The 14,524-nt window shown below is 40.4% G+C and overlaps 2 protein-coding genes across 2 annotated transcripts in view; one reads left to right on the top strand and one right to left on the bottom strand.

Moving 5' to 3' along the window:
* mastl (microtubule associated serine/threonine kinase-like) overlaps positions 1–1,860 on the top strand; it is a 54,649-nt gene extending 52,789 nt beyond the window's left edge. The window contains 1 exon segment of the mRNA XM_055652008.1: positions 779–1,860. Coding sequence (XP_055507983.1) covers positions 779–936 — 158 coding nt within the window. The 3' untranslated portion in view covers positions 937–1,860.
* A 9,212-nt stretch (positions 1,861–11,072) lies between these two features.
* acbd5a (acyl-CoA binding domain containing 5a) overlaps positions 11,073–14,524 on the bottom strand; it is a 46,967-nt gene continuing 43,515 nt past the window's right edge. Inside the window, 4 exon segments of the mRNA XM_055652021.1 lie at positions 11,073–12,232; positions 12,323–12,432; positions 12,756–12,806; positions 13,328–13,527. Coding sequence (XP_055507996.1) covers positions 12,220–12,232; positions 12,323–12,432; positions 12,756–12,806; positions 13,328–13,527 — 374 coding nt within the window. The 3' untranslated portion in view covers positions 11,073–12,219.

Raw genomic sequence — 14,524 nt, forward strand, 5'->3', positions numbered from 1 at the left:
ATTACGCATCTGCTGTCCTAGTCATCCTCAGTAACATGGACTATGGGTTTGTTCTGAGACAGACCCCTCTGGATCAAGGATGACTTATTTCCACTAGAGTTTTGATGTGGCTAATTCAGGACACGCTGACCCTTCCACAGTTGGGGTTTGTTGTGACCAACGGGCTGATCCGTTTGTGAAGCTGTGTGCTCTTCTGCTGCTTACACAATGCTCTGCTTCCTCCTGAAGCACAGGCATGAGGTTCACAATATCATCCTGAATGCTATTTCTTCACTTTGAATAATGAAGGATCATAGTGTCTGCAGTCTATGGAAATGTTACTTTTTTTTTTGCAAAACAGCTTGTATAATGCCTTTTAAATGTATAATACCTGATTAATGAGCACTTCCCATAATAGAATTCAAGAAGAGTGCCTGAGACATATGAACTACTTGGCCCTGGCCATCGTAGCCTACTGAGTGGAACAGGGCTCCAGTGGCTTGTGCGAGTTCACACACATTGGTTCATGTGTCCTTCCAGTAATCAAGATGAGTAACAGTAATAATCTTGAACAAGATATGCACCGTGGCTGAGTTGCACAATAGGTGGAAAGAAGGAATGGTTTGGGGTGAATGGCTTGCTAATCAAAAGAGTTGCTTGTTTTTGCAGCTCTACATGTTGGTATTCAATTCTCCTGCCACTCATCCAACCATGGCCTGTTCTTTTACTCCACTGTTCTATATAATGGAATTTCATCTCAGTGAAATAAGTGAGTGACACGTTTTTAATTTTCTTTCAGACCTCAAGAAGCATTCACTTTTCCACAATATCGACTGGGACAATTTGCAGAATTGTGCCATGCCCTTTGTCCCACAACCAGACGATGAAACAGATACTACGTATTTTGAAGCCAGGAATAATGCACAACACCTTACTGTGTCAGGTTTCAGCTTGTAGCACACCCATTGGGTAAATCTAGATGGCACGTGGGAGTGAGAGCAAAATGCACACACTTGAATATAAAATTGATACTAAACCTAATAGTAATTATTGTTTTGGTAAGAGTAAGATTTATCTTTTGTTACATTTATCATTTAAATTTTCGACTGATTTATTCAAAATGATCTAGATTATTTTGAAAGCCATTATTTATAAAGACTAATTCTTTGTCGGCTTATTTCTTGACATTTATTCAAAGCAATTTTCCATACAGCCAGACAATTTTGGTCATTGTGTACCAGACTGACAAGTCTTTCAGATCCTCTCCAAAATCTCTCCAGCGTATACCCTCTTCCTTTACCCCCCCCCCCCCCCCCCCCCCCCAAAATCTTGCAGATGCACTTTATATCTATGATTGACAACTAAATACTGCTAATTTTACATACAGATGATGTTGTTTTAATTTATGTTCGTATGGGTATGTCCAAAAAATGTATGTTTTTATTAATTTGTGCATCTGGTCCAATTGAAAATGTTGTCAGAACTATTCATTGATAGGTCAGTCACTCATCAGTAATCTTGCTGAATAAATGTTAAAGGATGGAGTTAACTGCTCCGTGCATTAGCTGGCCTGAAGCCCCTCAAATGAGAATTAAAGCTGCTAATTTCTACATTCCAATTAATGTTTGTTTGCCTGTCGGCTGCTTTAAATCTTTCTCCAAAGTTCCTAGATAATACATTTGGCCAATAGTGATCACAAAGTGCATCCGTGAGTGCTTCCTCTTGTCCTATTTAATTAATTATGAATATACAGATTAGCAAATGACCGTTGCCAATTACTGATATCATTTTTGATAACATATTTATACAATCTACTCCAATGGACCTTTTTGTAAGATTATGTAACCTATGGTGATTCAAATAAAAAAATATATTAATGGGTGTCATTGGGATTTCTGTAAACCTTAGGAGCAAGTTTGAAATGATGCCTGTTGTTTGAACATTTACCTTGGTATTTATAATTTTGTCACTAAAGTACTGTGTGTAGCAGCAGATTTTTCATATCTTTCAGGTAATTAGCACCTTAGCCACTAATTGGATGAGAATGGATAAGGGGAATATCTTCGGTACGCATGCAAGCTGCCTCAGAGACCTTCAGAGCTTCTCCATTCATAAAGCTTCAGCACACAGTCTTTTAATGAATATTTTCTTTATTGTAGATAGAAAACAGTAAGATACATCCAAGGTTTTTCCGACTTGTTACGGCAATCTTCTTCGAACTCCAGCTCATTACTTCAGATATTAGAAAGCTCCTCGTGTCTCCGTAACAATGACATGCAATGACATGCTCGACATGGTCGAAGGATTAACCTTCTCCATCGTCTCTCCAAAACGAATCTAAAAACTAAACTTCTGCGCAAGCAGTTAAGCTGCAAACACGCCCAAAGACACGTCATAAATCCCACCCACATTATAACGGGCAGTCTAAAATTTAAAGGCACATGCCATCCACAATGACATGCAAAACAGGCCAAATGGCCACTACATACCGGCCCCTAATTGTTCCGAATACATAATGAGGCAATTACTAATACACATCAAAAAAGTGGCCATAAAGGCTTAACATACATCAAAATCAAAAGGTTAGGGACTAAAACCCTGTAGCTCCTCGTCGGGAAATCAAACCCCAGTCTCCCGCGTGACAAGCGGGGATACTAAACCACTATATTAACGAAAAAATAGCATGCACTATAAATCTGCAATCACAATTCTTCTGGCTCTTCCATCTTCACTTTCGCCTTCTAGAAGTAAGCACAACTTAGTTATTAATCTTATTACAACAGTGGTTTAATTCAGTCATATCGTGCATACCACTCCCTTAAAATAAGGCATGGTACCCAGTATGTAGTCCAAAAGATAATAGTCCAAAGCTTTGAGAGCATGAAACGTCTTCCTCCATGTCCGATCAACTCATTGATGTGTTGTAACAGCAATGTTGAAATATGAAAATCCTTCAAAAGAATAACAGGATCTTTAACAATAAAGTTCACCGTTAAGTTTGATTTAATGTCTGAATCTTTAGCAGAGATTTCAGATCCCAGCCCAAGCTTTGGCCATTCTCTGTCTGGCTTGCAGAGATTTTAATTCATTGATCCATTTCTTTTCGCTTAAGAAACGGTTCACTGTCAGTTCTCTGGAAACTTCATTCGCAGAATTTTCTTCTGAGTCAACGTATTTCAGTTGCACCACATTAGTAACTCCCAATGCTCTCTCCATTGGCAGATCGTGTCTGTCCAAGTCCAACTCTGGTTTCTTTGGATCTGTCATCTAGTGGAATGTCTTCATAATTGTCGCTGTCCCACTTCGAAAGTATAAATCCTCCCTTATTGCAAAGAGAAGTCAGATGTTCTACTGGTAGAATTGCTTCCTGCTCAGTAGGCCTAGATTTTAAGCAATCATCCTTGTAGAAGTTATTCTTCAAAGAGATTCTTCTTTCATGAATTTTACTCTTCTCACCAAACTTTTGTTTGAAAGTCTGGGTGCGTTGCTCTGCTATACTACGATTATTTGGCAGATTAACACTTTCTTGTTTGAAAGGTAAGTTCTCACAACAGTGTCCATCAGTTTTCACTGAATAGTTCATAACATCCATGAACTTCAATTCTTCTTTCAACATCTCTTCAGATGGTTTGCTAGGTTTGCTAGTACCGGCTTTTCTAATTGGTCATTGGACATTTGATTAATAGCAATGGCATCACAGTTCTTCTGATTCCCGATTTTGTGGTTCCTTTTCAAGGAGCCATAGATAACCCATCTGTAGATGGTTTATGCATGTAACCAATAATATAGCTACCTCAATACCACTAGCCACGCCTTAGTTACCAATTATAATAACGCCTTCTTCTCCTTCTGCGCGGTACAGTAGCAGTCTGGAGACAGTGACTGCTGATGTGTGTTTAAACCTGTGTTCTCATTAAAGACTAGTGTAAAGTACAAGTGTGATCACTTATTTACACCATCCAAGTTGGGTTTTCGTAGCATACGGTCCATCCCCTTGGCTCCTAATAATCTGTACAGGTTCTAATGCTCTCAGAGCATTCTTTCCAATAAGTAAGTCAATATCAGAATTTATTTCAGATATCTTGACATCCTTCAGGTAAGGCCATTGCTGTAAGTCTTCACATCTGGGTACATTTTGACGACCAACAGGCATTGTTTCATGTGTAAAAACTTCTGAAATTGGAATTAAATTATCTTCATCCAAACTGGATATCTCAATACTCGTAATGCAATGACTCATGCTCTCTTCATTTTTATTCATGGTACGTAATCGAATTTTAGTCTCTTCTCTGATATTCAGCCTTCTCGTCAGGCTTTCTGTGCAAAAGGTAGTCGAACTTCCATGATCCAGAAAAGCATATGTCTGCAACACTGCATTCGGCTTGCTGTTCCTTACTTGCACTGGTAAGATAGAAAAATTACGAGCTTCAACCCCAGCCCCAATATGAGCAGATACTTGAGGCGAGGTGGTAGCATTTCTAGTAGTTGGCTTCTCGCCCTCTTCTGTTTGTTCCAGTTCTTCTTCTTCCCGGTGCTCTGACAGCTCTTCTTCAATGTGAAGTGCTTCAGGATGATATTGGTTGCATTCATAACAAATTATAGGACTCTTACAGTCTCTTGCCATATGTCCCTTTTTCAAACATCCAAAACAGATTCCCTTCTCTTTTAAGAAATCCATCTTGTCTTCATATTCTTTCATCTTGAATCTACGACACCATCTTATGGTGTGACCAACTTCATCACATAACAAACAAAATACTATTTGCTTGCTAGTAGACACCTTTCTTTTTCTTTCATCTGTCTTTTCCACAGACACGGTGGTGATAGCAAAACTACTTGGCTTAGGTTGAGATCTTTCTTCAGTTTTGGTAAAAGTAGAACCTTTATAAGTTGCAAGTGCTTTGCGATCTTCAATAATCCCGTTGCATGAGTCTGACATGTACCGTACTGCTCTTTCTAAATATTCCACCAGGTCTGGTAGCCTGGCTACTTGTTTGCTCTTATCTCGTATTTCACCTGCCCTATCTCTCCACTTTTCTCTCATTCTTCTGGGCAACTTGTTAATGATGATTCTCATATTACTTGCAAGATTCATTTCCTCCATGTAGCCAAGATTTTTCATCGAGCTGCAACATCTTCTCAGAAATATTGCATATTCACTCAATTTTTCCACATCTTCTGGCTTGATTTCTTTCCAAGCATGGGCCTTTTCAATGTATGCATTCGCTATCCTCTGTTCATCACCAAAACGTTCCTTTAGTAATCTTCTCGCCTTTTTATAGCCCTGGTTGCCTGGCTCAATCTGACAACTTTCTACAAGCACCTTCACACTTCCTTTTGTGTACTTCACCAGAAATCGTAAGCGCTCTTTTTCATCCTTAACTTTTGTCTCTAATACCTCCTCTAGTGCCCTTACGAAAGTTTCATACCCCAAAGGATCTCCACCATACGTAGGAATTTCAACTGGTGGCAGAATGAGAGAGGTATTTTGTCGAGCTATAATCTCGTTGAATTCAGATTGCCTATTCAACAGTGCCAATAACCCATCCTGAAAACTCTGTCTTGGCTCCACCTGTTCATAAACAGGTCTTGGCTCAAACAGACTTGTTCGAGCCCGTGCCCTAGGCCTTGGAAATGCGTGATCCACTGGTCCATCACGAATTTGTACGGATGCTCCCATAGTAGCTAGTTTCGTTCTACCACTCATTTGCTGAGATGAAGTTTTACCCATCTTCCACTGTTCCAATGGGTTTTCAAAGCCTAGAAATCCGATGTACCTCGATTGTGGAATTGATCCAACTGCCAATTCATTTGGCTCAGTTTTTCTTCTTGGTCCAGAGCTCATCGTCCATGACGATCTAGAGCTGCATCTAGACCATTGACTTTCCAGTATGTCCTTCCTGGCTTTGGCCACCGCCATCTTTGTATCTAATTCCAGTTGTACCTGACATTGCGCCATCTCTTCTTGCTGTCGCTTTATCTGTCGCATCTTCTCATCTTGCTGTCGGGCCATCTCATCTTGCTGTCGGGCCATCTCATCTTGCTGTCGGGCCATCTCTCTCATCTTGCTGTCGGGCCATCTCACCTTGCTGTCGGGCCATCTCATCTTGCTGTCGGGCCATCTCATCTTGCTCGGGTCGGGCCATGCTCATCTTGCTGTCGGGCCATCTCTTCTTCTGTGCTCGGGCCATCTCATCTTGCTGTTGCATCTTCTCATCTTGCTGTCGGGCCTTCTCATTTGCATCATCCCTGCTTTCTCACGGGCCTTCTGTGGCACCTTTTCATCTTGCTGTCGGGCCATCTCATGTTTCTGTCGGGCCATCTCATCTTGCTGTCGGGGCTGTCGGGCCATCATCTCTTGCTGTCGGGCCATCTCATCTTGCAATTGAGCAGAAGTCCTCGAAACCGAACTGGCTGTCGGGCCATCTCATCTTGCTGTCGGGCAACTTCTCATGCTTGCTGTCATGGGGCCATCATCTTGCTGTCGGGCCATGGCTTTCTTCTTTGTATGCTGTCGGGCCATCTCTTCATGCTGTCGGGCCATCTGTTGCATCATCTCTTCTTGCTGTCGCGTTGTCTCATCTTGCTGTTGGGCCATCTCATGTTGCATCATCTCATCTTGCTGTTGGGCCATCTGTTGCATCATCTCTTCTTGCTGTCGGGCCATCTCATCTTGCTGTCGGGCTTTCTCTTGCTGTTGGGCCATCTCATCTTGCTGTCGGGCCATCTCATCTTGCTGTCGGGTCATTTCATCTTGCTGTCTGGTCATCTCATCTTGCTGTCGGGTCATCTCATGTTGCTGTCTGGCCATCTCATCTTGCTGTCGGGCCATCTCATCTTGCTGTCGGGCCATCTCATCTTGCTGTCTTCTCATCTTGCTGTCGGGCCATCTCATCTTGCTGTCGGGCCATCTCATCTTGCTGTCGGGCCATCTCATCTTGCTGTCGGGCCATCTCTTCTTGCTGTCGGGCCATTTCATCTTGCTGTCGGGCCATTTCATCTTGCTGTAGCTTTATCTGTCGCATCTTCTCATCTTGCTGTCGGGCCATCTTCTCATCTTGCTGTCGGGCCATCTCATCTTGCTGTCGGGCCATCTCATCTTGCTGTCGGGCCATCTGTTGCATCATCTCTTCTTGCTGTCGGGCCATCTCATGTTTTTTCTTCATGGCATCCGCTTCTATTGAGAGCGCAGCTAAATCAGCTTCTGCTCCCAATTGAGCAGAAGCCCTCGAAACCGAACTGGCTGAGCAACCAGATTTACGGCCTGATCTTCGTGAAGATACATTTGAGATACTATCTCCCGGTTCTATATCATCACCTTCTTCTTCTTCATGCTTAGTATCTTCTTTTCTGCTACATTTACTTTTGTCAACTTGCGCTAACCATGCTTCTGCAACATCCATGGATTCATCATAATACTCCGTATTTTCTGAATCCCACTTATAATGTCTTTCACGTTCCTCTTGAGAACGCTCTGCTTCCAGCAGTGTGTCCTGCTTCTCTTTCAGCTCCTGGCTAAGGCTACGTATCAGGCGTAATTTATCCTCCACCTTCTCCTGGTTAGCTTCTGATTCCATGAGTATCTTCACACTTTCAAATAGCCTTCTAATCCTCTTCCACAACTTGTTCCTATCCAATTCAGTCTCATTGAGAACATGAATTCGACCTTTCTCAGTGAGTTTAACTTGTCTGGCTGGTCTTTCTCCACCATGTGCTCCTTCAAGCACCAAGCTATCTCGTCGTCTAAATTCATCTTCCATTCTGGCACCTTGTTGCTTCGCACTTCCAGCTACTAAGCTCGTCACTTGTGACATAATTTCAGATAACCACTTCTCTGCCTTTTTCTTGAAACCATTGAATATCTTCTTCGTGTATTCATCCCACTGGGTATGTCTTCTGCGTTCTTCCCAAGACAGCACTGAACACAGCAGTACATTCTGTTTCTTGCCAACCTCCAGGTAGAGGTTCCATAGTTGGCTCATATTAGATTTCACCTTGATCACGTTCTGTTCTGATTCCATTCGTTTTTTCTGTGTATCAATTAATCTGGTCACCTGCAACCATAATTCATTTCTCTCTTTCTCGGTTTCCCTCAAACAGGCAGCAAGTGAAATATCTGTTTCTTCAAGTTGTCTGGGTCTTTCTTCACCACCACGTGGTTCTTCTGGCATAGCTCTGCCTTCATCTTTGCTTCTAAATTCATGATTTAAAAGAGGTCTTGGCAGATTGCCAAGTCTTTAAATTAGTCGAAAAGGTCTCTGCTTCTCAGTGACTTTCTTTTTATCAACAATTTCTTCCAAAACTAAAAACATACTGATAATGTAGAGAACATCTCTCTAACACCAGGTGCAAAATGAATGATGCTAATTCAATGGAATGCTGGCTTATCAGGAGTTCTTTCAAACAATCCAAGGTCGGTCTGCTTTCCCCAGACACGCTGGAGAAAACACCCTCTGAGTTCTGTTACAGAAGTCTTTTAATTAAAGCCGTGATTTTAATTCAAAGAGTAATAATCACAAATCCAGTGATACGTCTTCAGATACGTCCCGATGCTGTTGATAGACCTCAAGGCTTTATCTAGCCGAGATCTTTATCTTCTGTTCCACGACTGGAACCAATCTTCTTTGGCTGTGCCTCTCTGAGGTCTTAGCCTGATCGTCCTTCTATGGATCGTCCTTCTATGGCTGTGCCTCTCCGAGGTCTTAGCCTTTTTATCTTCAATTAAATCTTCTGTCCCTATCTCAGGGACTGGTATTTACCCCCGCCGGAGGTTCGCTTCTATTATCTCCTCTGTCCCACTCTCTGGGACTGGTATTTAACCCCCCTGCCGGAGTTATCCTTCGACTTAATGTAGCGGCAGATTTTTCATATCTTTCAGGTAATTAGCACCCTAGCCACTAATTGGATGAGAATGGATAAGATCTTCGGTACGCATGCAAGCTGCCTCAGAGACCTTCAGAGCTTCTCCATTCATAAAGCTTCAGCACACAGTCTTTTAATGAATATTTTCTTTATTGTAGATAGAAAACAGTAAGATACATCCAAGGTTTTTCCGACTTGTTACGGCAATCTTCTTCGAACTCCAGCTCATTACTTCAGATATTAGAAGCTCCTCGTGTCTCCGTAACAATGACATGCCGTGACATGCTCGACATGATCGAAGGATTAACCTTCTCCATCGTCTCTCCAAAATGAATCTAAAAACTAAACTTCTGCGCAAGCAGTTAAGCTGCAAACACGCCCAAAGACACGTCATAAATCCCACCCACATTATAACGGGCAGTCTAAATTTAAAGGCACATGCCATCCACAATGACATGCAAAACAGGCCAAATGGCCACTACACTGTGTTCTTGTTTTCTACAATGAACATTAACATTCAACTGAAATGACAGTACAGTAGTTGGAATAGATGTTCTTTAATATCTCCCAAAGACTTTATTGAACATATTAATGGTCCTTGACAACCAAGTCTGTTCATTACTAGATTTTTACTGGTGCTTAATGTATGCATTCAACATTAGATTCACCAATGCTACAGTTATGTACCAAGGGTAATTGGATTAGTATTAATCTACCCAGCTATTTCTGTGTAGGAAGGAACTGGTTTAAATCAAAGATAGAGACAAAATGCTGGAGTAACGCAGTGGAACAGGCAGCATCTCTGGAGAGAAGGAATGGGTGACATTTTTAGTCAAGACCCTTCTTCACTGATATCAGCGGAGAGGGAGAGACATAAATAATGAAGTGCAAGTTGTGAAAACAGGACAAAGGGAATGGAGATCAAGGAGGATGTAGCATAGATCCTTCTTTGTTGGGAAAAGGTAACAACAAAGCAACCAAGAGAAAATGTGGTCAGAGACAGCAAGACTGGTGGGAGACCTGGGAAGAGGGATGGAGAGGGAAAGCAAGACTTACTTCAAGTTAGAGAAGTCAATGTTCATACCACTGGGGTGTTAGCTGCCCAAGCGAAATATGAGGTGCTGTTCCTCCAATTTGTGCTGGGCCTCACTCTGACAATGGAGGCCCAGGACAAAGGCCAGTGTGGGGATGGGAGGGGGAGTTAAAGTGTTTAACAACCGGGAGATCAGGAAGGTTTAGGTGTTCAGTGAAACAATCGCCGTGTCTGCGCTTGCTCTTATCAGGTCTCTTCCCAACTATGCATCCTGATTTGTGTTTTTCCAGCATTTTCTGTTTTTATTTTGGATTTCCAGCATCTGCATTTATTATTTTCATTTGAAGTTTAAAACCATCTCCTAGAACAATGAACAAGGCTTCTGAATGCAATGCCAGTAACTTGAGCAATATGATAACAGACCATACGCAAATGCATTTGTTCACATTGCATCTTTGGGTATAAACCCTTAAGTCTTGAGTTGAATACTTTTCAACAAGCAACATTCGTTCATGCAGTTGTGATATCCATGTTTTTGCCCATCTCTCTTGTCTTGCCCATTCTTATGACCTTTCCATGACACCATGATCATGTAGAAAGTCATTTTAATTCTTATTTACCTCACCAAATTGTGTGTTCTTATGCAGCTTGACTTTTTAAATTTAAGTTCTCCACTGGGTTCACTCTGTGGCTGTGTGGATTTCTGAGCAAGATTGAAGATGGGAACCCTTGTTCGTTCTATATTTCCAGTGCAGTTAGTCAGATAAATTGCTCTAAGGGTCTGTCCTGCCTATGTGACTTAGGGACTTTCCTTTGATTTCCTTATATTCTCATCCATAATCATTCACTCTGAACAATTTGAAGTCACGGATAGGATGCCTGTTTTATTGCTTTCCTATTTCTGTTGGTACTGCATAGTTTACATTTATTTTAAAGGTTGCTCCCTTCCTCATCTGCAAAGTCTGCTGTTCCTTTTTCCCCCACATGGTAATAGAGAAGTTACATTATTTCTTCAGATTATGATCAATGTGAGCTGGCTCGAAGGGCCGAATGGCCTACTTCTGCACCTATTGTCTACTGACATTTGTTAGAAATGCTAATTGCTTCTATAACTGCTGTAATAAGTAAATAATTTAAAGGGCATTCAAGATCAAAAGGATGGGAGCTTAAAAAAATACATTTCCAGCAAAATTGTGGCTCATGGTAAAAAATATTCTTTATTGTGCTTCAAGCTATAATCTATGACTTTTCCATGCTTAATTGTTTTCTTAAATGGGCCCACGATTTTGGCAGAACTAATAATCATAAAAATGCTTGTAATAAGTGTGCTTTATTTAATTAATTATTGTAAGTCATTTTAAAATAAGTAGTAAATTTCCATTAGATAACTTTTCTACAATATGCAATTTTAACAATGCAATTGAAAAATATTGCACTTTGTTTCAGTCTAATTTGTACAACTTAACAGCAATGACAATGGACTTCACAGTTTACAGTTAAATAAAGTTACATGCATTAGAAAGGACATGTAAACACTATCTCCTGAGTACATTAAATGCCCAATTACATAATCAAATTTATGCTGCCATAAAGCAGTTTACTACATATGGCCTTTAAATAAAAGTAAAACAATTGACAAGACATCCAACAAATCATTCAAATAAACTGATAATTGATTCAGCAATTACAAAAATCCACATCAACAGTACTGCTTATCTAGCAACTGTTTTTGATCTGAGAACTGATCATAAAAAGGAAAGAAAGTACTTGGTTTTATGATATACCTGTTTGCACCTCATGTCCAAAGTTGCGTAATATAATATTTCATTGTTTGAGTAGCATTGCAATATCTCAAATACTAATGGATGGGACTGGGGAAATGTTTGGAAGTGGGGGTTGAGGGAACATTGAAGAATGTTAGCTCAGTAGGCAAGTCAAAGACTTGGCATTTACTTCTTAGCTCATTAATGACATAGATCAAGACCTCTGTTGATGTACTGTAATTGTTATTGACTGGCCTCTAGCTACAAACATTGGAAAATTATTTTTTTATAATTTAAACTCCATTTTAGTTATACCTCAAGCAGTTAAATGGTCAGTTGATACAGTGTTTATTATGCCAGCAAAAATCAAAATACAACAATTATTAAATTCATCCACAATTAATGTAATTATTTGGTTCAAGTATCAGTAGTACCAAAAGATTTGGTTATATATCGTATCCATTCATGGTAGTATTAAAGCAAAATGAAGATTAAATACTGCTGAATGCATAGGTGGTTTGTTTAGATGGTTGCCACGTGCTTGTAGTGTTAAAGAGCATCTTTGCATTCCCAGGTGAATGCCTATTTCGGTTTTCTGCAATGTACAATAGAAATTAGAAAAGTTAATTCCACTTGCAGTCATTTCTATGGCAGGCATAGACCAAATAAACTTATTTTAAATTACCTCTTCCTCCTTTGAAAATAAAAGTGGACCAAGAGCTGCACAATGAAAGGCCAAAGAATTGCAAATGCTACAGTGCGGCCGGACACATCGAAAGGCCACCAGACTGGACGCTGGATTGGAACAACAAACACATTGCATTTTTAAGCATGAAACAATTCCAGCTCTCCATTTCGAAACAGAAATGTATTAATATTTAATTTTAATAAAATGTATTTGTAAACATATTTACAAAAAATGCCCAACCTTTGAAGTAATCTGACCAGTTTAACTTAAAAAATGAAAAATTAAGCAAAGATCCTTCATGGTTATGAAAAACATGTCTTGGAACAAAATAATTGCGTCGTCAAAAAATTACAAACCTAGCAGCACCACTTCAAAAATTTCTCATTAATCTCATCACCTTAAAATCATGATAATTGAACATATTAATTACCTTAGCATTTCTACATTGGGCAGAATCTGGCTGGGCATTTTCTGACTTGGCCTGCAATAAGAGCACAAACTTAGTTCCTCTAAATGATCACAGTAAAGTAAAGGTTGTACAAATAAATTAACAGCGGCCAATTGTTGTAAGATTTCTGATAATTCTTCTTACATCATGTCAAATTTGGCCCAAGTCAGTTGATAGTCAAAGAAATTCCCTTGACCTTCTTCCATTCATCACATTTTCAGTAACATTTTACATTTCTACCCAAACATCACTGCAGCTTCTGCCATTGCTGTTATTGTAATTCACTTATACTTTTCCCCCCATTCCAAATAGAAAAACATTTCCACGGGCATCAGTTCCACTGAAAGCCGATTAGATTTTCAGTTGAAGCCTGTTGCTTCAAATTCATGCCCTACCATCTTTCCCTTAGTTTACCACAATACAGTATGAACATCTAGAGGGCTGCACCATAAGATCCTGCAATATGTGACCCTAAATCATGAATAGTGGACACATGATCAGCACAGTTTGTAGGGTACTATTATTACCTATTCGGTTTACCAATTAAATCTTACCCTAGCAGCTGCTGCTGTTTCCAAAATATGAAGGCGTTCCAACACATTCTGCATATCTTCCTGCAGCCTGACGACCGCTACTGCAATCTGTTCATTTACATTGCCTTTTTCTATCTGCTCCGACCCTTTTCGTTCCTGGTCACCGCCGCTGCCGAACTGTGAGAGCCGAAAACCCTCCCCCAATTGTTGACTTCTGCTTCCTGCAAGGTGAAATGGAACGTCATTTATGTCTCAAGTTGAAACAAGGAACTGCAAATGCTGGCTTACAAAAAGAGACAGAAAGGCTGGAGTAACTCAGCAGGTCAAATAGCATCTCTAAAGAACATGGATAGGTACTTTCTGGATGGCTTTGTCCTTCCAGCTTTCTTCACCACCTCAGTCCCCCCTCCTTTCCTCCAATAGATCTGAGGGACTATTTTGTTTTCTAGTAAATGCCTACTATGTTCTGTGTGCTGAAGCAAAGCAAGAATTGCATTGTCCTATCGGACACATGACAATAAACTCACTTGAACTTGGATCCCAATCCAAAACATCACTAATCCATGTGGCAGTTAGAGTACGCACACCAATACAACAATTATTAATTCTGAAGAAGGGTCTCGGCCCGAAATGTGGCCTATTCCTTCTCTCCATAAATGCTGCCTCACCCGCTAAGTTTCTCCAGCATTTTTGTCTACCTTTGATTTTTCCAGCATCTGCAGTTCTTTCTTAAACAATTTTTCAACTAAGATCACTGGTGACAAATACTTAAGAAATGTCAATTCAATGGTAAAGTATCAGACCCAAAGATGTTCACGAGCCGACTTGCACGTTGTCAATAAGATTAGGGAGAATTATGATAAACTAAATTGTGATTTTTTTTTTCTATCAGTCATATTTATATTTGCAGAGTTTAAAAGGAATGGAGGGTTATGGTCTGAGTGCAGGTAGATGGGACTAGGGGAAAATAAGTGTTCGGCACGGACTTGAAGGGCCGAGATGGCCTGTTTCCGTGCTGTAATTATTATATTAAATGGTTAATAAGGTAATCAGGAAATAAATTGTTATGGACAGCAGGTAAAATGTGCTATGAACAGTTGTTGAAGCTTCTTGTCCCAACTTCTATACTCAAAACTCTAACTGATGAAGGCCAATGTGCCAAACGCCTTTTTGACCACCCTATTTTAAGAATAAGGGGTAAGCCATTTAGGACAGAGA

Source organism: Leucoraja erinacea, chromosome 2 (genome assembly GCF_028641065.1).
Source record: "Leucoraja erinacea ecotype New England chromosome 2, Leri_hhj_1, whole genome shotgun sequence".
Lineage (NCBI taxonomy): Eukaryota > Metazoa > Chordata > Chondrichthyes > Rajiformes > Rajidae > Leucoraja > Leucoraja erinaceus.